Genomic DNA, 22,839 nt, shown 5'->3' with positions numbered 1-22,839 from the left:
ATGCAATTCTATAGACTTGACAACAGGTTTTCCTGAGATTTTTCCTCTAATGTTTGAGACCTGACAGGGTGAGGATGTAGTTTGTCTTGCCTCCCTTAAACTCATAATCTCTCCTTTCTTCTTCCCTTTCCCTGCTTTGCACAAAACATTTCTGATGTACATCTACAGAAGCCAATAATGATCGAGTAATCAAAATGATTATCATTATTATTAGAAACTTACTTTAGTCTCGTCATGTTTTCATAAAGGCCAATTTATACTTTTGCGTTAGGTGCGCGTTATATGTACGCCGTAACATACGCATAGACGCGAACCCTGTCGCCGTAGCCTTCGCAGTACCTGACGTGCACCTCCTCAAAAATGTAACTACACGTCGAAACGACGCGGACCGCAAGATCTGTGATTGGTCGGCGTGAATGCATTGTGTTTCCTCCTACGCATTTCGGCGGTTAACTGCAGAGCAACACAAACGCAGAAGTATAAATGCTCATGACGGCGTTGCATACGTGCGTAGCGTCTGGCGTACCCTACGGCGTAACCCCGACGCAAAAGTATAAATTGGCTTTTAGCTAACTCACTCGCGTGTCGTGTCGTCCCCTTTTGAATGCGGTTGTGCGCTGATGAACGCAAAGACGCGCGCGGACATGGATATGTGCGTGCACGCGTCAATGCGACTGGTTCGTCGCTTTATTGGGTAACTACATTGCATATAGACCCGTTTTTGCCGCGATTATCTTTGCAAAGGATTGCACTAGTTAACTGCCCCAGTAAAAGGGGTCTAGCGGTCTTAGTGCAAAAAACACACTGTCAGAAGTCGCTCGTCTTTTATACCCCACAATGACGGGTCATTTATATTTCCACAGGTTATGTTGAGCTGTTGGCACTAACCTCTGGGACCGTGTCACATGTAGCACTGCTTGCTTCAGGTGGTGGCAAGAGACTCTCGGGCGGCTCGGGCTCGCAAACGGGGTGGTCTCACAATCAGCCCCATTGCTAACATTAGTAACAGGTGCCTTCTCTAACGAGCAACTAGCAACCTCCTTTTTAAAAAGCTGTCGATAGAAGGCACACTTTGTAAAAGTGCTGCTCCTCTCGCTTCTTTCTCCTTTTTTTGCTTTCGTTTAATGTTTCCGGTAGGAATGCGTCGATCCATTATGTTTTCTGGTTTTACGGTCTAGCTACGTTTTTTTTCTTAATTTTGTCACGAATTGACATTAAACCCGCCCTCCCATACCATTGTACCAATCGTAAAGGGGAATGTCTTCTGGTAGAAAATATTCACACTATTTAATTGGTCAATTTGTCACGCTTATACAGTGAGTGTGTAAACATTGGATTGTTGACTTGCACATTTTAATTTATTTTAGTGGCATAAATGCACATTACATCAAAATAAGTTTTTTGTACAAAATGTGTTTTGTATTTGATGTCGTTGTGCAAAAAAAAAAAGTAAAAAATGCACGTTACATGACATGTCGTCGGGGGCCCCCTGGTGGCCGGAGGCCCCGGGGCAACTGCCCCATTTGCCCATATGGTAATCCGGCCATGCGGAGGAGTCTGCTTTTAAATCGCTCTCGCGGAACTTTGACGTCATCCGGCTGTCGGTTCTTGCGGCGCCGCATGAAGTCGAACAAGCCTATTGATGACGTTCTCAATAGAGTAACAAGAGTCCCCTAATGTATAAAATATTAGTGATGTTTTATCACTTTTCGAAGCTGTAACTTAGCATCTGATCTGTAATGTAGCATTCCTTGCTTTGTTATTTTTTATCAACGTTTTAACTAAAATATTAGTAGTTACCTTGAAAATTATGAGTGAAGAACCCAAGTAAGTTACTCAAAATTAAATAAATAAATAAATGTTGAAATACTTAAATAAATCGTTAAATATATAATACAATTTATACTTACATGCAAATAAACAAATACATGTTGAAATACTTAAATAAATTGTAAAATATTGTATTTCTAATATTGATTAAAAGCTTTTAATCAAAAGTTTTTTAAATATGAATTTGCAGATTCAATATGGCTGTCAAAAGATTAATCGCTATTAATAGCATCCAAAATAAAAGTTTGTGTTTACATAACACGTGTGTGTGTGTGTGTGTGCAGTGTATAATTATTATTTTTATATAAAACACACCCAATCATGTATATATTTAAGAAAAATTGGTTATATTTATATATAAAATATTTATATTTATTTTATTATATAAAATATTTATATATAATATAAATTATATAAATGTATATCCAGTATTTAAAGGCAAATATTTCTTAAATATATACATTAATGTGTATGTATTTATATATACATAATATTTACACACAGTATAAACACATATAAACTTTTATTTTGAATGCGATTAATCGCGATTAATCTTTTGACAGCCCTACTTTTTAATTTTAATATTGGCAGTTTTACCTGAATAAATAAAAGCATAAATAAAATATACAATTTCATTATATATTTAAAAATGTATTTATGTATTTCAACATTTATTGGATGATTTAATTTTGAGAAATTTTAAGAAAGCACATAAACTAATAATAAAAACATTTAAACATCTCTAAATTGTTGTAATTAAACGAAAATGTGTTATGTGTATTCATTTATTTGAATACATTTGATTAAAAATAGGAATTACATGGCACATTTAGAGATATCTCACTTCAAAATATATTTACAACAGATAGATTAAGATTGCAATTATTCATCATCAATACATAACAAATATAACGCTCTCATAAATTACATTTACAGGTACCATAGTTCTTTCAAAGCAACAAAGTTGATATTTCCAGTAGTCCACCATCTTGTGTAACTTTGGTTTCTATGTACAAAATACTGTATGTTAAACATAACAATGAGATCATGTCCACCCAGCAGCTTTTAACAGTTTTATCACGTTCATGATTTAAAAATAAATGAAACATTTCTAGCAATAGCTAATGATTCTGGAATGACTTTCTCCACTTTTATTCAGTCTCTTCAACTTCATTCTGGAAACATTAAGCAGCTCCAATGGTTTAATAGTCCAAAACCAGCTCATCGATACTGTCAATCGGGTCTCTATTAAAAGGTCTTCCTTCAGATTCAGTGCATTGCTCAACCCAGACACATCTCAGTAGGATAGCTCTGATACTGCTTTTTGCAGGTTATCGGTTTTGGGCAGAATCGTATGTTTGAACACAGGACCGACACCAGGAAGGAAGGTTCAAATGGCATGAACTCACGGTAGGAGTCTGTGTCACAGCTCACCTATGACGTGAATAAAAAGTTTACTTAGCACACATGCTTGTCGCTAATATTTAAATGTTAATGTGGTTTTCATTGAAATGTTGTCAGTACCTTTGTAAAGGATGAGAGGAGCAGGTGAACGTAAGAAAGACCTGACAGAGATGAATCTCCTGGATGCCTTGTAAAGCTGATCTTGTAAGCCTAAAGGAGGAGCAACCATGTAAAACAGATAAAGTACACATTAATGAATAGCAATAAAAAAATTTTTTGCAGGAGTTAACTCACATGTAGGGCGACTTGCAGAGCGGAGTACTGCACCCACACCTCTTGTTGTTTTAATGGGGGGAGAGAGAAAGATCCGACCTGACCCGGACCCTTGGTTACGTTCAGATAATGAGACCACACGCAAGCACCCCCCAATTCAGGATTTTTGGCCTGTGTGTGGACTAGTGGTGGGAAATTTGGAGGTTAGGTATAAAACACTACAACATACATTTTGTGAAAATATAACTTTGATATCTTTAATACTGACTGAGTAAAGTCATGTCAAAGATTGAAATCAATGATTAAAATTAAACTTTGATGCTCTAAATCTAGATTTCACAGACAGGGTCACATAATGTTTTTATATACACATAAAAAATATATACGCCTTCATTTTCAAATTCACGCTGACTTACTTTCAGGTAACAGAAGGTGGAGAAAATCTTTAGCCATCAGAAATCCCAATGTCCCATAATTCAGGGCCCTGGAGAATTTTATGATGCAAAAATAAAGTTCAGCAAATTTTAGTTTTAATATTTTGTGTATGCAAAACACATTTAATCAAGGGTATCGTAACATAATATTTAGTTTCAGAGCTATCATCATAGGCTTTAATATTGTCAGTACTGTATAGATTCAGTGTAAATGAATATTTTCCATATATGTTGTCACGAGATACCTGGGATGTGTTGAATGGAAGAAAGGTGACACAAACATTCCATCAGGGATGATGATGTCATTACCGGAGAGGAATGGAGTGAGAGAAAGACTAGAGAAGAGGGAAGAGAGAGGTTAGAGACCACTGATGATATACTTAGGGATGTTTTCCTGGACAGGGCTTATTTTAAAAACACCTTATACTGACATATCCTGTATATCAGTGCCATTGTTGGGTCTCAAGATGCAAACCAGTAGTGTTTTTTCTTTTTTGAAAAACTACTTAAATGTCCTAATATAACTATGGATTAGTCCTGAATTAATCTAAATCCGGTTCGGGAATCCGGCCCTCAAGTTTGGCTTAAAACTCAACAAATCATACTCTGCAAATATTTTACAATAGCAGCAAACCCTTTCTAATGGACCCAGTAGTTTAGACAAGCAAATGGATCCCCTTAGCTGGGATCCATTGAAACGTAAAGCAAATCTTTAAAAAACAAAACATAAATGCGAATTAAATGCGTTTCCATCAAATAATGGGAAATGGAAATGCATTTGCCAAATAAATTCTGACGCATCAAACACTAAACCCACGTGACTGATCGTCTTGTTGAATCAGCTGATTTTGTCTTTCCCATGGGGCTTGACATCGTTGTTTGAGTGAATGACGGTAGTATTGCATATTAACCAACAGAGACAGCAATGCATTTAGTTATGAGTTGGCAAGTTAAAAAGTTACTAGCAGTGCAGCTTGTAATTGCCAAACTGAATGCTGTTCAACGAAATGCAGACTTTTTGATGCAGGCACTAGCAGCAAGGGCTTTACCACGACGTCAAGCCCCACGGGAAAGACAAAATCAGCCGATACAACAAGACGATCAGTCACGTGGGTCCAATCTTCGACACGTACGAATTTCCTTGGCAAATGTGTTTCCATCTCCCATTATTTGCATTTACCCTTTTCTGCATAAATCCAAAACCACCTCAAGCGAGCGTAAAAACTTTTTGTGAATTGAGGGAATTTTATTCGAAATTTGTAGTTTCCATCATTCGTTTCTTATGTGATACTTTAAAATGTGCAAAAAATCATTGTGATGGAAACCCAGCTATTGTTTTAGCCAGTGTCATTGACTTTTAGCGTAGAATTTATTTATTTTGTGTTGCCTGTATCTGCTTTTTTCTTTATTAAAGGCGCTCTAAGCGAATCTGTGTGACGTCACTTCTTGTTGATGTTCGAAGTGTTGTCAAACAAAACGGAGCGTAGCTAACTTCTCCCCTCCCCCTCCCTTTCATGTTTTCTGAATGAGTCATGAACGCGCGCAACCCCCATTCCCAAATCTTTCTTGTCGTTTATTGGCTGGAACACGTTTGTTATGTTTCGTGGTGGTAGGTTTGACCACTTTGTTTTTGTTGCAGTTTGTGGAGCCTGGGCTGTCTACAGAGACTGTTTTTTTTGCAGTGTGTTCAGAGGACAGGCAGCTAGCAGATAGTGAGGAGATGTTTACTGTAGGGCTGACTTCTTATAGTCGAGGATTCAATGATTCGATTCGGAGAGGTCTGATTCAACTATGAACCTCATAGTCGAATAGTAGGGAAGTGTTATGTAACCAATGAGCAGCAGCACTGAGAAGCCTAAACGCATGGATGACAAGTAACCGCAACAACTGCGCTTTTCACGTTAAATTCATATATAGCTATGCCCTTCTTGTTTTTCACATCATATGTACAATAAAGGCAAAATAGATTGTCAAGAGTTAAAGGCGGAGTCCACGATGTTTGAAAAACGCTTTGGAAAAGGAGACAGGCCGACTACCAAAACACACTTATAGCCAATCAGCAGTAAGGAGCGTGTCTAGTAACCGACATCTTTGCTGGTTTGCGTATGTGTGGGGCGGGTCTATCAACAGAAGGTCCAGATTCTATTGGGGTAGGGGCGTGTTTGTTTAGGTGATTTCAAATATCAACATTGGCTTTCAAACATCGTGGACTCCGCCTTTAAGAGAGCCAGTAAGATGACAATTTTAAGCATCCTATCACTGTTTATAAGTACCGGACAACAGGTTTAAATGCATGCAAGGTCAAAAAACACTGTAATTTTCCCAAAACGATTCGTGTGAAGCCGTTCAACGACTCAAGTCTGCCTAAACCCCACCTTTCAGTAGCCTACTCTGCTCTGATTGGTTAACTGACAGAATGTCATTGCACAGATCACAGATCAGTCGCACAGACCACAGATCAGTGGGACAGACCAACAATAGTGCAACATGTATTGACCTTGTGCTAACATGATTTACTGAGAAGACATTGTCAACATCAATACACATCATTCATCATTAATCCAGGCAATAACAACGACGATTGAAACTAACAATTTTACACTCATTTAAGCATTTATGTAAACTAACCGGGTCATAGCAAAACCGTAAGTGAGCATGCGCTAGCCGTTTGCTAATGTGACTCTCTGACAGTAAACAACGACATCATTCATCATTAATCCAGGCAATAACAACGACGATCGAAACTAACAATTTTACACTCATTTAAGCATTTATGTAAGCTAACCGGGTCATAGCAAAACCGTAAGTGAGCATTCGCTAGCCGTTTGCTAACGTGACTCTCTGACAGTAAACAACGACATCATTCATCATTAATCCAAGCAATACAAACGACGATCGAAACTAACAATTTTACACTCATTTAAGCATTTGTAGCGAATCAGCGGGAGGAGGGGAATAACGTTATTTATAACACTATGAACCTCCGACCGAAACACTACGGGGATTCCCAAGGGAATCTTAGATTTTAGCTCAAAAGGGAATATTATGTATAATTAAGTGTAATTAACTATACAAGTTTATCAGGTTTTACCTGGCGTAGCAGAATTAATAATAACAATTAATTAATATGTTCGTCCACCGAAGACATATATCCATAATCGTATATTAACGTCTAAGAAATGTTAATTTCATGGCCTTTAAAATTAACCTTCTCACTGATATACAGTGCTACTCGCAGCGTGTAGCTGGATAAAAAGGCAGAAATAGTGATTTAATTTCATGAGCATTGAACACAGAAACAATTCAATTGTGAAAATGCAAAACCGGTTTATTAACTATAAAACGAAGTACACATAACAACTAACTAAACATACACACATACAATAACATAAAACATAGATGAGAAAGAAAAGATTGAAAATACTAGAGAGAGAGTAAAAGATTGGCAATAGCACTATTGCTTAACATCTGCACAAACCATCGGATAATCTCTAAGGATCGCCTTAATTTTCATAAGGGGTAAAGCTTGAACATCAGCGAGTAAAACGAGTTTATACTTGCGTTTGGCTCTTTGTGATGCGGTGCGAAGTTTCTGATGCTCGCGGTGCGAGCAAGGAGAGAGAGAGAGAATCCAGGTGTGTTCGTTTAAGATGGAAGTCCGTTAAGTTGTTTCGTAGGGCGGATTGGTCCGCGTGGTTTTCCGAACTAGCGCAAAGCCAGGAAAGACTGTCTCGAAGAGACAGGGCTCAGAGAAAAGATGATGAATCCGAGGGACTCTGGGTGAGTCTCAGCGAGTTTCCAAACTGCGCTGGCAGGTTACCTGAGTAACCGGGCAACTGAGCGCTCATGAGTGAACTAAGCCACTAAGCAACTGAGCGATTGAGTGAATTGAGCTATTGAGCAATGATGGCTTGGGCGTTTTGACCTTTCACGCGCCCAGCCCATTTTAGGTGAATGACCAATGTGCGAAGTGTTCGATCGCGCAGGGAAACAAGCCTTTGTTCTTTGAGACATCACATTTGCGTAATTAAATTAAATGACATTGATGCGGCTTATGGTAATATGATACATAGAAATGATTGGGAAATAAAGAGTAGATTAATTTGATACTAGACAAGACATTGGTTTAAGATCACGTTGAATAGTAATTTCATACCTAAGATATGAACCATGCTACAGTGAACAAAATCTAACTAAAGTGTTAACACACAGTTACATCACATATACACGATCATGCAGTAAAAGGATATAAAATATATATACATTTAAACAGCTCATTGTGATTTTTAAACGTGGTTTCATCAGAGACATATAGTCCGTGCCCCCCCTGCTGTGTCTCTGGTGACTGTCATTCGATCGGCTCTCAGGTTTCTCTGGTGGAATTCCTTTGAACCTCCTTTGAAGACTGCATTTGTTTTAATTGTTGCCCATTTTACACCCCTGATAGGTGGTAGATATCTGGGTGATTGTGTTATCAGGACACAGGGTTATCTAAAGTCACAATTTTAGGGCTGTTTACGATCCAGACGCCAAATGGCCTCAATCTGACTCCGAGCCATTTGCTACACATTTATTTAAACTAACCAGGTAATAGCAAAACCCTTAGTGAGCATGAGTTACGTTAACCACTTGCTATCGTGACTCTGACAGTATATAGAGTTTAAACAACGATATCATTCATCCTTCATCCAAGCAATAAAAACGACTATAGACATTTTACACTCATTTAAGCATTTATGTAAAATAACCGGGTCATAGCAAAACCGAAAGTGCAGCATGCGTTAACCGCTTGCTAACGTGACTCTCTGAAAACGACATCATTCATCATTAATCCAAGCAATAAAAATGATGATAGACATTTTAAACTCATTTAAGCAAGTATGTAGCTATAATCATACTTACAGGCTGTGGTTAGGAGACGCATGTTGTTCCAAATAAAGTGGGTACTGAACCATCTTTCATTGCCAAACGTCTAAATTCCTTCGTTAAAAATTTATTTTAACCACTGATTCTTCACAGCCAGACACGTTTGGTATATCCCTCCTTGAAAAAGTCTCATTTGGTAGTGAAAACAACACAAACTGAAAACACACCGTGAGCTGATGTTTACACACACTAACTAGCTGTGGGCGGGTCATAGTTTTCGTTTCTCCCGCGGGCAAGGCTGTAGGCGGAGATTAGTATCTCGTGTGACGTGGATGCGTTCATGTGACGTGGCAAATATCAGGAAGAAGACTCACTCCCTATAACCACTCGTTTCAGCGATTCAGAGTCGACTCCCTGCTTTAGAAGCCAATAACTTTATTAATCGTGCACTTTTTGGTTCAACTACTTTACACGTTGTTTACATTGATGGACAGCTACATGACACACTGCAATAAAGGTTAGTTTCGATTTTGGATCTGTGTGGCTCTTTAAGAGAGTAACTTGTTTTTCATACATTTCTATTCAAAATTTTATATACTATACAAAAGTGAAACTAAGATAACAGAATAACTGTAGCGTCGTCTGCATCTAGAGTAGAGTTTTTAAAGATTAAAAGTTTTAAAGATTAAAATTACTTTAACTGATCAACACAAATACAAAGCACCATAATATAACTGATTGCTTACCAGCATTAAAACCACTTAAAATAAAAACCTTTATAGGGTTTTTCCTTTGTATACAGCGTCCGCTGCGTGAATTAGGGAGCTGCAGCCCAAAGCGCCGGTGGCTTTATTATTAACTGACTGCACACTTGAGTCTTACCTGGACATTTAGATATGAAAGTTTTTCATCAACAGTATCTGCGTGAAACATTATAAACATTGAAAATCACCTGCAGGCCCGGAGTGGGTAATCGGGAGAACCGGGAGGATTCCCGGTGGGCCGCTTCACTTTTGGGCCGGTCGAGTTTTTTTTTTTTTTTTTACATTTGTCACGTTAGTGAGTCTGTATTCTCTTAAATGACACTTCACACGTTTCGCATTGACACTGCAGCGCGCAACTTCTGTATGGGTTGTACCATGTCAAGGAGTTTTCCCCTCCTCTCCCATAGAGTTGGTTCGGTCCATAGCACGTCTTTTCCAAAACATTTCTCCGGTAGGCTGGGCCGGTGCTACCGTAACAAAACGCGTCTGAGAGGAGGAGGGCGTAAAAAAACAGGTTGAAGAAAAAAGCCTTTGGAGGAGGATGCTGCCAAATGTGCCAAACTCACAGATTTATTTTCAAGAGGACAAACAAAAGTGACAACAGGTAACTTAAAGAGAAATAAGCCTAGTAATGGTTAGCATTAGCAACTTAATTATTCGGCTAATACCGTTTTCAAACTATTTACAAGCCAACATTTTTTTTGTTAAAATATTAGCCTTTTGTGTATACATGCGATTCATAGACTTTGCAAATATTATGCAAGCAGTTTCTGAGCAGCAGATAAGCCAGTTCCCCGCTAAAAACGAGGAGGCAATGAGTAAACAGTATGAATTAAAGTTATTTAACCCTCAGGTTGTGTTCAGAACCATATAACACCTTTTGTGTTCCCAGTCAAAAATGAGCAGCAGCCTAAAAAAAGCTTATAAATCACTTTTTATGCTATATATTTACCCAATATTGGATTCAATATTTTTGTCAAATTGTTTTCTTTTTTAATTAGGACTGGGTTTTATATTTATATTTGCATCTGATTAATCATAGGCCTCATAGCATTAGCAATGCTAATAATTTATCAACCTTTCCTTGTGGAATAGATTATTTTTGACCCATAATGGGTAAATATTATACAGAACACGCTGCTGGGTTATAAATTACCCAATGCTGGGTTGCTTTAACCCAACTGTTGGGCTATTATAATCCATGGTTGCATAACAACAACCCAACATTGGGCTATTTTTAACCCAGCATTTGTTCTGTCCAATATTTACCAATTATGGGTCAAAAATAACCCAGAGTGTAGAAGAATATTTTTGTTAACTTCTCATCTTAAGTGAAACATTATTTAACTTTTACCTTATTTGTTGAACCATGATATTAATAAAAACTATAGTAAGAGCTGAACTGTTGCTTTATTTATCCAATTTGAAAAAAGTGCTAATTTGGAATAACACTATGGAAAAAGTGGGCCGGTCTTGGGCCTGAAACTCCCGGGCTGAAAAGTGGCCCCACTCCGGCCCTGATCACCTGCGACTCGACTGTTTCAACACGTCCACTATGTTCGTTGCAGAGAGTCCGCTTAATTAACGGCTTTTCGTTCAGTCCGTGTGAGCTAAACATTTTTGTTCTTTAATTTTTTACTCGCATAGGCTATATTTCTACTTATTTTTGACCAAGTAACACTCGGATACAATGTAAGTTGTTTTGTAATGTAAGTTCATTTGAACTTGTTCTGAAATAATGACAATTCTGTCTGACTAAAAATGATCTATCCAGCTTAATTTAGCCAAAATAATGATTTATTCGTTTTCATACTTTATAGACACACATTAATTTTTCTACTAATATACTATGAAAATGCCATTAATAAATATTCATTGCCTTCTGTACAGGTGCATAAATACTGTCTTAATTTTGATTTCTTTAAGACACTGCTTTGTTCTGTATTTACCGATGCTCTGTAAATTTGCATTTAAAAACTTTCTTGTTAAAAAATTGTTCTTTCATTTATTTTTGTTTAAAAAAAAATAAATATATATATATGAGAAAAGTGTATGAGAGCACAAACCCTTCAGCTCGTGTGGCATGTGAGAGCAGCCTGCGTCTGCTCTTCCGTTCCAGTAACAGCATCTGCAAATAGTTGGAGAAATAGTCTTCTTCACTTACAAACACCTAAGTACAGAGAAACACTGAGTGTGAGAGATTCATAAATGCAGTATATTTACTCACTTATTTCTTTAAGTTAAAGGTGCTGTGTGTAAATTTTAGCGGCATCTAGCGGTAAAATTGTGAATTGGAACCAACCAGTAATAAAATATTCTATTTAAGAATAAGTAAAAGTACAGTTACTGGTCTAAAAATCTACAAAAAATCGAAGTAAAAATTTACTTTCTCTCTCTCTGTCTTATGATCCGGCGCATTCACAAGCACGTTCTTAAGCAGTGCAAAATGACGGTAAAAAAACATAAAGGTTTATTATGTAAGGTCTTTATACACCACTGATAATATGGTTATGTATATTATATTGCTTTTTTGTCAAAAGATCCTTCTAAAAGTTACGCAATGCACCTTTAAGCATTCGTTCATTCATGTATTTATTAAAAAGAAGATGAAAAATGGACCTCTGCATAGAGTTGGTTAAGTTTTGTATGATTGAGTGCATTTGTTTCAGCGGAGAGTCTTGGAGTGAGAGATTTTATCTGAAAAATACACAAAATTACAATCCATACACAGAACACAACCCATACATAAATTAATTTAAAAAGTTTGTGTTTATTTACCTTATTCAAAACTAATTCTGATGATTTGTTGTCCCTCCAAGTCAGAGTTTCCAGTTTGATTTTAAGAGATGAGAAAATATCTTGTACCAATTCTTCAGCCTGGAAAAGAAGAAAACTATTTCAAATGATAAATGAATTTAGTGTTAAAAGTGCTAGTGTGCTAATAATACCATAAGACCTTGAATTGCATTAATCTATTTTTCTTTCATCTGTCCATCCTGTCCAATCAAAATGAACCGGGTAAAGTCATTTCAAATAATTGTTTCTATACACACCATAAGGGTGATTCTCATGAAATTAGACTTATGAGGTGTCATTTTGATAAAAAAAGTAAATGCAAAGTAAGAGTATCAAAATAAGAAGTTACAAACATCTCTTCACGTACTATTTTGCACATGATTTCAAATGACATCATACAATCAAATTTTGTTGTTTTTACCACATTTAAGGGGAAAATTTTCATTACCGCAACATGTCCATGACTGGATTTTGGTTCTTTGACATAGAAAATTTATAATAAAAAAATCTAAAAAATAAAAAGCTGCAGTGCATGTTATACTATAAACATTTACAGTAAAGAAACATGTGGTATTGGGTGATTACTGGTTAATGTAGAGACAAAAATAAGGAATATAAATGTGTCCAAGAAAAATTTCTCATCCTCTGCAACAATTTTCAATCATTTTTTAAGCCCTCAAGGAACTAACATTTTCAACAACAAAAAAATAGTTGGAAGGGACATAATTGACTGTGACACTCAAGATGGCTACCAGGTAAGCCGTTTCTCAATGTCAAGGAAGGATCCTCGGAAGCCAGAATTTCGAGGATGCTACGTCAATGACGTCCGTTGAAGGACTGTGTTTCAATGTCGAGGATCCTCGAAATTTCAGCCAAGGACTGAGTCCTTCGTTCGAGAAATATCCCATATACAGGAAAGGATGCATATTTGTATCCTTCACGCTCTTCATGCGCTGAAATCACCCACAATCCTATGCGCGCAGCACCAAAATCACACCTTTCAATCACGCAATGACGTAATGACGTGCACTTGCTAGCCTGTTCCATTTAACGTGTTCTCCGAATGCTTAAAAGGAGCCTCGCCTAGCCTCTGAAGGAAGTGACTTGTAAGGACTAGTCCTGCCAAGGAAGTATCCTTGACATTGAGAAACGGCTCAGATAAAAGTTTACATTTTGTTTGTCATAGTACCTAGACAACTTTTAGTTCTCGTTACCGAAACATGAGTTTGTAACTGCATATATTTAATGTAATATCATGTTGCGGTAATGACAATTTTTGATAATGATAATCTAAAAATGTAAATAGTTCTATAGGTAATATTTATTAAATCCTCTAAAAAATGGTTATAGTAAGTTCAGACCTTAATGTTATATGTGCAAAAAAATAGGCTTCAATGGCTTTTTAAAAAAAATCTGATGCTGGACACCTAAGTCTGGATTTCGTGAGAATCACCCATATGTGTTACGGTCATGTCTTGTGTTCCCCTGTCTCGTGCTCTTATTTTAAAGTCCTGTCATTGTTTGCCATGTTTGTAGTCTTTTATAGTTCTTTTGTTCATTGGTCCTTGAGTTGATTGTTTTCCAGGTGTGTCTTGTTATCCTGCTCGCCAATGTGTATATAACCCCAGTGTTTCAGTTGTCTTGCATCAGTCGTTGTATGTGGATTACTGGGTTTGGTTCCTTGTTTTAACAGTATTCAGTATTATCATTGTATCACTTTGTTTATGTTTATTAAAGAGCACTTGCATTTGGATCTGCCACTTCTGCCTACCTTTGTCCGCTGTAACAATATGTAGTTCTCATTTCTGAGTTCAGGATTATTTGGGTGGACTTAAAAGGGTGGCTTGATGACACACCAGAGCCACCGAGCATGGCCCTGCCCTTTACACAATGGCGAGCATCCATTCAGGTTGTACGGTATGTGAAAGTTGAGAGTATGTTTCAGCCTATTTTCCAAGATTTTGATGAGTTATTGTTTTTACTTGGCATTTTCTTTCGCCTTTCAAATTTGGCTGGATGGTCAATAACACATTTTTCTGTGGTGTGACAAACTGATTTTAAACAGACTTTAAATGTACCTCTTTGTGTGCATGTTGTTCTTTGATCACATGACTCAATAGGGTGTCAAACCCTCGTTCTGTCTGCTGGACACATTTCCACCAGCGTGGTAAATCCTACAGTAAAACAGAGTCAAATCTATAATGTAGTTTTTGCTTATTATACAAATATTTGTGGACGTGGTGGGTAATTCATTCTTGATGGCTCACCTCCTGTGTGTCTCCAGTTGCAATGGAAAAGTTTCTCACTGTCTGCATAAATCTTGAGTCTAGCGCAGGTATTAGCGTTTGCAAAAGATTCAACATCATGTATGTATGAAGAGGATCACTGCAGAGACACATGTACACAGGGAAAAAACAAACACATAAATGTATCAGATAAGCTGTTTTCACATTCTTCTTCTGTCAGAAAATATAACAAAATGTGCCTGGTATGACTTACGTTCCCATGATGTTATGTTGGATTTTCCATGCGCTTAATGTCTGAGACATATGAATAATGTATGGGAGATTGTGTACTAAAACAACATCTGATTGGCTGATAGGAAGAGGTTGGAATGTGGCTTGTAGGCAAGCTAGCCAATCAATGGCCGGAGCCCGTGTCTGTGAGGACGAAAGAGCAACCAGTGAGCAGTCAGGTTCATAAATACAACATAATACGTATACCAAAAAATATGTGATCATTTGCACATCCCGATGTTGTTTCAAGCATGTATGATTTCCTTAAATGTGTTAAGAAATGTTGCAAAGGTCAAGGGCCGGTCCCTGGGAAACATACTGATACAAATGTATACATTGAATGCACTGTGAGTTGCTTTGGATAAAAATGTCACCAAAAGATTATCGGACAAAATTATCGGACCAACATTAAAGATCCACTGTGTAGGGATGGGTATCGTTTTTTTTCCAATACCGGTGCCAAATCGTTACTTTGAAAAAAGAGTCACAAAAAGACGGTAGATGAAAGTACAGCATAAAACAATGAAAATTCTTCTCTGTTTGTCATCATTTGTTTATTAATGATTTGCCAAAAACACCATCATCTTTTAAGAACTGCATTGTTGATTTCTTCTTTATGAGATTTTTGATGTGAGAATTAAATGAAATCTTTTCAACACTCCACTTTGAGCTCAGTAAAATGTTCTATGATTGGTTGTTAATAATCTATTCAATGATTGGTTAAAGCCTACGTGGCTGCCGCTCACAAAAAGATAAAGGGAGAGTTCTTATCGAAAGTGATCCTACCTATGCCCTATTCCCTTCGAAGATCAGATCTCTTGAGGTATAAACTGTAGAGAAATTTGCACAATTGTGTGTCATAGTGTGGTAATTAATATACACTTGGCAAATAAAGCGATAAAATACAGCGTCTTTTTCTTTTTATTTGGATCGACTGTTCATGCGACATCCTCTTTGTGAAGTGCCCTTCAAGGGAGCAAAAATGCCATTTGTTTAAACAAATGAGTACCATCCACTCCAGTAACTGACGAAAGAAGGATGACGTGAACTCTACTGCTTCGTTATCATTGGTAGTCGCTCCCGAAATTTGCTCAACATTTGCATAAAGTTAAACTTTTTTTACTTTCTCGCGTCGCTGGACACGCCCATATGGTCGCCAACGGTCACTTTCGCTTGTGTCACCGGAGGTGACGCAGGTTTCCTTTGAAATGAATTAGATCGCGTCGCTCTGCTACTGCCGGTCGCTGGCTGTCTGAATGGGTCCACAGCTCACCCCTCCCTTTCGAATTGCATAGAGAAGCTACGGTAGCTACCACAGGACAAATACGTCTGAAACAATGTAGTGACGAAACGCGATCTATAGAACAGTTTGACCATTTGGGCCTAATGTAGAAACATGGTGGTGACTTCCATGTAAGGAGACCTGTGGCGTGTGTAGATAAAAACGGTTCATTCTAAGCTAATAAAAAAAAATACAGTTCATTATGTAAGATCTTTATACACCACTGATAATATAGTTATGTATGTTATATTGCATTTATGTCAAGAGATCCTCATAAAATTTACACAATGCACCTTTAAGGTTAGTAAAATATTACAGAATTTAAACAAAATGTAATAAAAAAATGTACAGACCTGTAGTTCGTCAATTGTAATGTTGTGGTAGAGTAACTTCTGACTTAGGCGGTAGGAGAGAGGAGAGGTGGCCACAGCGAGAGTCGTAGACAGAGACACATAAAGACCACAGTCCTGAGGGGTTCGGCTGGGCGGTACACCTAAAAGAGCCAAAACCTCTTTGCAGGATGTCAAGAATGGCCGCAAATACTGAGGCAGAGAAACAGAAACAATTACACACGTTGCCAAAAAACTGTATTATAATAAAAGAAATATGAATATTAGACACTGGTCAGATATCCCTGCTGAAAAAAAACAATAGAAACCATCACAGAAATTTTAATTGTTTCCATTAAAATACCAATAGGAACCATTAGCTTTTATCATTAAATACACTACAAAATTCCTTTTTGTAGTGTGTTTTGGGACATTTTCCAGTAGGATTTAATGCCCCCTCCAATAGAACCTAACACATAACAATACACATACACAGAGACTCAGAGGTCATTATAGTTTCCATTACAACCAAATTCCCATTACAACCAATAAATCCAACAGAATTTCTATGATGGTTTCTATTGTTTTTTAGCAGGGTAGTTATTATGGGTGAAATGCACTATATGGACAGAAGTATCGGGACGCCCACTTCTAATAAACATGTTTATCTATTCTAATAATTTGAATCAAAACATGCTATACAAAACAGTGAAAGAAATTCGTTTTCATCTTAGTTGCAACCAGGGCTTGACATTAACACCCGCCAACCCCCCAAATGCAGGTAGATTTCCGCTGTGGCAGGTAAGACAGTCAATCCCACTAGCCACGTTGACAGTTTAAATATATTTTTTTTTTTTAAGTTATGCGAAATAATATACAATGCGTAATACAACACTGGGAATCTACAAATCCCATGAACACCCATTGCGAATGCATGGAACGCAGTCTAAGCGCATACACGCACACTTCAGGCAAGTGCAGGTTTTTTTTCCTCCGCCCGAGGGGGGGTTCAGATCAAGTTCTTCCACACCAGACTGAATCAATCATTTCTTTTGAACATTGCTTTTTGTGCATAGGATCATTGTCATTTTGAAATAGAAAATGTCCCTGCGCAAACTGTTGCTATAAAATTAGAACCACACTGTTCTCTAAAATATCATTATAAGCTATAGCATATAATGGGAGGGTAGTGAATGATGCCCTGGCTTAATAAACCTGAGGTATGCAATTAAGAGATAAAAAGAGACGTCACAATCATTCTGTCCATACAGTGTATTATGGACCTACTATGCTGAAACATTCACAAAGCCAAAAGTAAATACACCTACCTGATAATTAGCTTTAGATTTCTGGGTGTTGTTATTCCAGTCAATAGGAAATTGAAAATGTGGCTCGTCAATCTATGAAAACATGGACATTTCTTAACCAGATAGGCAGTGCAGATGAATAAAAAAAAACAGATTTCTAGGTTAAGACCCTAGGAAATCTATATCATAATTTTGGAGCTGATATTCCAAATATGGTAAGGGTGGCCAATCACAACAAACAACAAAGCTGGCCAATCAGAGCACATCACACTTTTCAGAACCATAGACGTTTTATATACGTAGACGCCTCATAGACTATAGCTGCCTATTGGAGCTAACGTATCAGCACGTCCGCCATCTTGGATGGGTCCCCAATGCGCCCCCCTGCATTTATTTCTACTGAGGAAGGTGTATCCCCAACTACAATAATCATAAATCCCTGAATTTTTACCGTATTTTCACATGGTTTGGTTACATGTAAGTAACATTAGTTATGATGACATAAATGGTAAAATAACCAAAATTGTTGTTCAATCTTACTTGTTAAAGGTAATCCCATGCGATCTGGTACCAATACTGCGCCAGTTATTGCAACCATAAGCTGCACAAAATATGGGAATAGTTGCTCGCTCTCCGTTGACTGAGGAGACCCAACCAATATGGCGGCAACGCTGGATTACATTCCAGCACGTCATAAGGTGTCTACGTAAATAAAGTCTATGTTCAAAACGACACAAGAAAATCAACACGTTTCAGAAAGGCAAAGCATAGAGAAGCTACAATAATGTATGGCTTGTGGAAAATAACATACTTAAACCGTGTAAACACGTTGCATTACACCAAATACACAATACTGTGTTATTATTTAGCAACATCACATATGGCCAGGGTTTGAAATTAACTTTTTCACTGCCAGACAATTTGGCTACTAAATTTTTACGTTACCGGCCATTCAGAACTTCTACTAGCCAAAAAACAAGCTTAACTATGTCACATCTTTATTTATAAACATTAATTAAACATTTTAATATAAATTAATTATTATACTTTCCACCACTGTTTTTATGTAATCAAATTAACACAGTACAATGAACATTAGATAAAGCATCAAATACTTAATTATATAATAAATAGATTTTCTGTTTAATTTTAATGCTGTAATAGAGCATTGTCTTTTTTTACTGAACTTGGTTCTTGTCTGAACATGAAACAGAATACTTAAAGTATTTTTAATACTGTTCTTCACGACTTAGGGAGCTAGGGTAATGCGGATAGATGAGCCATTAAGGGCTGGGCAAAAAAATCTATTTTTCGATTAATCGGGTTTTTTTTAAACGTGGTCGATTCAAAATCAATTCTCAAAGAGCAAAATCGATTTTTTTCTTTCAGATTTATTTCCGCACACATTGAACGTAAGATTAACATTAAGCTAATAACTAGTCTTCTTCACTAGATGTCACCATCAAGTCAGAGGTGTGGTAGCATTTTAGATTTCGCAAGCAAGACGACGACGATAGTGTTGTGGCTTTTAATTTCTTTATATTAATTGTAAACTGCTCTTCACTGTTCTTTTTTATTAATATATTATTAAATCTATATTCATTGAGTTGAATCGAGAATAAAAAAACGTACCTGAGAACAGGAATCGGGTCCGTGTACTTTTGCGTCCATTCATTTTTCCTTTATAAACCATGATATGAAAAATAAATATAAACGGTTGTTGTATTTTTAAAATGCAATATTACATTTCAAAATTTAAATTCAAACTGTATTTAGAACATCCTACCCCAAAAAAACAAATATTGATGTATTTTCAGATTTTTGTTTATGATTTTTGCACCTTTATTATACATTTAAAACAAAAATTTAAAAACGCGATTATTAGCTATTTCACATTCAGACTTCTTTGGCAGTGATCGCAGTGCTTTGCTTCATGCATGTAAACATCATCATTCTACACATTTTGTACATTTCTTCAAGTTTTGTCAAATTATGTTAACACAGCAAGCAAAAACCGAGACTCTATAGTCCGGCTATGTGCAATAGGAACACATTTCTACCCTAAATAACCTTGAATTTGGTTACATGCCGCTTTTGCCAAAATAACTTGGAGAATTACTGTATTCCATCATGTAAGCAACAGGTGTTCAAGGTGTTTGCTTTAATTTCTTTTACATGTTGTAAACATACGCATCGTCTATTCTGGCTATTAGACTATTAGACTTTCACTGACAACCTAAATTTTGCCTTGTTTTATTCAAAATTGCTTGCTGGGAAGCCGGTGAATGCGGAAGACAGATACACATTTTTATAATTAACGGCTATTTTCAATGAACATGCAGTGTTACAGTCAGAAACAATTGACTAATTTTAGATTCAGCCTGTGCGCATCTGTCATTGCAACAAGTTATGGTTCAGACACAGGTATTTAAACGCAAATCAACATTCATTCACAACGAGAAATGTTCAAAGTGAACGGGAAGGACTGTGCGAAAATATGATTATGCAGTATAAAAAAAGACAGACGTCCGTCTGAAACAGTAAAAAAGTAGTTTGTTATTTATATACATGATATAATTTTCACAAATCAGGCTCTATCTAAAGCAATCAAATTGGCATGAACACCGACTGCTTGTTGATTGAAAATAGCCGTTAATGGTAAAACCCCTCAGTTGAAACTGAAAAACTAAGCGGAGGAAGAAGATCCCCAGTTTAAGATTAATGTTAAATAATTGTGTTGTTTTACACTGGTATTGAAATTGTTATTTTTTTCATTAAAACCTTTAAAAACCGTTTTCATTTAGTCATGGAAGTAAAAAAGCAGGCTTTTAATTGCTTTAAATGGCTATCTAATATATCATCAAAAAATAATTTACAAGTATGTAAGAAAAGGTTTGTACTGTAAAAATTCTTTATTTGTTACGTTGTTACAAACAGGAGATAAATAATTTACAAACCGCAAAGTCTCTGCAAGGTTCAGCACGTCAGTTTTTTTAAGCATTACTTAAAAATGTTTCTCATCTCACCATATCCACAGGTACAGAGTCATCATATACAATAAATCCGTGAGGTAGCATTTAAAACATTTAAAAACAGATGCATTTGTTTAAAGCAAAGCATTTATTTACTTACCAGGCTACAGGTGAAGCAGCTCTTTGTGCCTTCTAATGTCTCATACTTAGTCCTCATTTATGTCCAAGAGACTCAATAATAATCTTTCACATTCAATCCTTTAATCTTTCATATTTAAAAGCGTTTTGTGCTGCTGCGCATTCATGTATATGTTAAGCAAACCCGTGTTGTCATCCCGTTTCGGCGCATATTACTAATGCGCTCTTTAAATAACAAAAAAAAAACAAAAAACATATTGCGCCATTGACTTTAGACTTTAGACCAGGTTTTTGTTGCGCTGCATTGCGCCGGGTGTAAGATAGAGCCCATTATCACAAATCAACATTTATAGTTTCAAACATTGTAGATGTTCAGTCTTGCCAGTTATAATCTACGCGTTTTAATATAGTCTAAATGAGTAAGAAAGGCAGATACTGGGCCAGAGGACCAGAATCACGTACATTTACAAATCATAATGAATAGAATGTGATGTTCACGTGCATAAAGCCGCGCTCTGCGAATTCACAGCCAGAAGAAGCCTTAATGTGAAACAGCAAAACTGTAAAGTAAATAAATTACAATTATTTGCTTTTGAATTGTAAAATACTATTAAATAAGTAGAATAACTTTGTATTTTGATGATCATTTCACCAGTTTGAAAACAAAAAAAGAGAAAATCACATTTTTCGTTTTTATATTTATTGGTTAAAAAAGATAAATGAATGGACGCAAAAGTACACGGACCGAATCGAAAATTGAACCGAAAACCGAAATCGAAACGATTTGATAGCCTGTGAATCGAAATCGAATCGATCTGGAACATCTGAATCGATACCCAGCCCTAGAGCAGTAATTCTTAAAGTGTGGTCCAAACCCCCCCAGTGGTCCGCCAAAAGATGTGTTTATACAATCGTCACTTAGTTAAGTAGATTTTTAATGCACTTGTGAAACTGTGATATCAGTTCTTGCCATTTTGTTTTAATAACATAAAAATGGATCGGTGGCTAAACCAAAGAGGAGTCAAAAGAAAAGATCAAGCGTCAACTGAAAGCAGCTAAAATCCACAGATCTATTAGTTTTGTAATGTACTAGTTTTTGTTTCATGTGTAAAAGCCCTGTAATTTCCGTGATTTTGGACATTAAGGGGAACATTTTTTTAGCATTTTATTGTTACCATAGTTACAACCATAAACTTCAAATACCCACCACCTCAGTTTTAAAATAATGGCTCTTTGGAATGACATTAAGTGGGACATAGGCTGTTACAGTATGTTTACTTGCAGTTTCTTTGCAGTTGTGTGCAGTTTGTTGTTCATATTAAGCTGCAACTCTTTCACATTTACTTTTTCAAATTAAATACAATTCATATTATAATTTCTGAACATAGCATTGCATTTGTGTTTAAAAAAAATAGTTTTTGACTTAAAACAGTTGCATATTAAACTTAAATTTAGCTTATCCTTCCTATTTTGTTGTTGTTTTTTGGGGGGGCGTGTTAGAATCGATTCTGTAAGGTGGTCCTCAGAAAAAAATTGGAAGATAAAGTGGTCCTTGGGCTGAAAAAGTTTGAGCAACACTGCCCTAGAGCCATTAAAACCTCTGCTCTTTTTCTCTTGGTGTCCTTCCTTGGTTGTTTTGTGCGACTGTTCTTTTTTCGCTGGGCTTACAATAGTATCGCCAAATTATTCTGTTCGAGTCTCGAGATTAGCATAGATTAACATTAGATTAGTGATTTTAAGTAAACTAAAGATGTGCAGAATGCTGCGCAATAATGCTGTATTTAGTGTTGATGGTGATTTTAGTATTGTGCAGATTTGGCTTACATGAGCTTTACAAAGAAATTAAGAATTGAACATAATTTTTAAAAAGTAAACCACCAAATTGGTGATTTAACAACATTACCCGACACCTGCATTTGGTAGGTGTT

At 36.6% G+C, this 22,839-nt stretch overlaps 1 protein-coding gene across 3 annotated transcripts in view; it reads right to left on the bottom strand.

Moving 5' to 3' along the window:
- Window positions 1-2,599: 2,599 nt before the first annotated feature.
- Window positions 2,600-22,839, bottom strand: part of kel (Kell metallo-endopeptidase (Kell blood group)) — a 34,103-nt gene continuing 13,863 nt past the window's right edge. For all 3 annotated transcript variants that reach the window (XM_055210587.2, XM_055210588.2, XM_055210586.2), the window contains 13 exons: window positions 17,823-17,894; window positions 16,519-16,707; window positions 14,867-15,027; window positions 14,635-14,752; window positions 14,446-14,541; window positions 12,350-12,448; window positions 12,191-12,268; window positions 11,638-11,741; window positions 4,187-4,276; window positions 3,924-3,991; window positions 3,529-3,689; window positions 3,355-3,444; window positions 2,600-3,264 (listed from right to left, as the gene is read on the bottom strand). In XM_055210587.2, coding sequence (XP_055066562.2) covers window positions 3,112-3,264; window positions 3,355-3,444; window positions 3,529-3,689; window positions 3,924-3,991; window positions 4,187-4,276; window positions 11,638-11,741; window positions 12,191-12,268; window positions 12,350-12,448; window positions 14,446-14,541; window positions 14,635-14,752; window positions 14,867-15,027; window positions 16,519-16,707; window positions 17,823-17,894 — 1,479 coding nt within the window. In that variant the 3' untranslated portion in view covers window positions 2,600-3,111. The remainder of the gene's footprint in view (window positions 3,265-3,354; window positions 3,445-3,528; window positions 3,690-3,923; window positions 3,992-4,186; window positions 4,277-11,637; window positions 11,742-12,190; window positions 12,269-12,349; window positions 12,449-14,445; window positions 14,542-14,634; window positions 14,753-14,866; window positions 15,028-16,518; window positions 16,708-17,822; window positions 17,895-22,839) is intronic.

Source organism: Misgurnus anguillicaudatus, chromosome 10 (assembly GCF_027580225.2).
Source record: "Misgurnus anguillicaudatus chromosome 10, ASM2758022v2, whole genome shotgun sequence".
Taxonomy (NCBI): Eukaryota; Metazoa; Chordata; class Actinopteri; order Cypriniformes; family Cobitidae; genus Misgurnus; species Misgurnus anguillicaudatus.
This window is presented reverse-complemented; position numbering and strand designations above follow the sequence as displayed.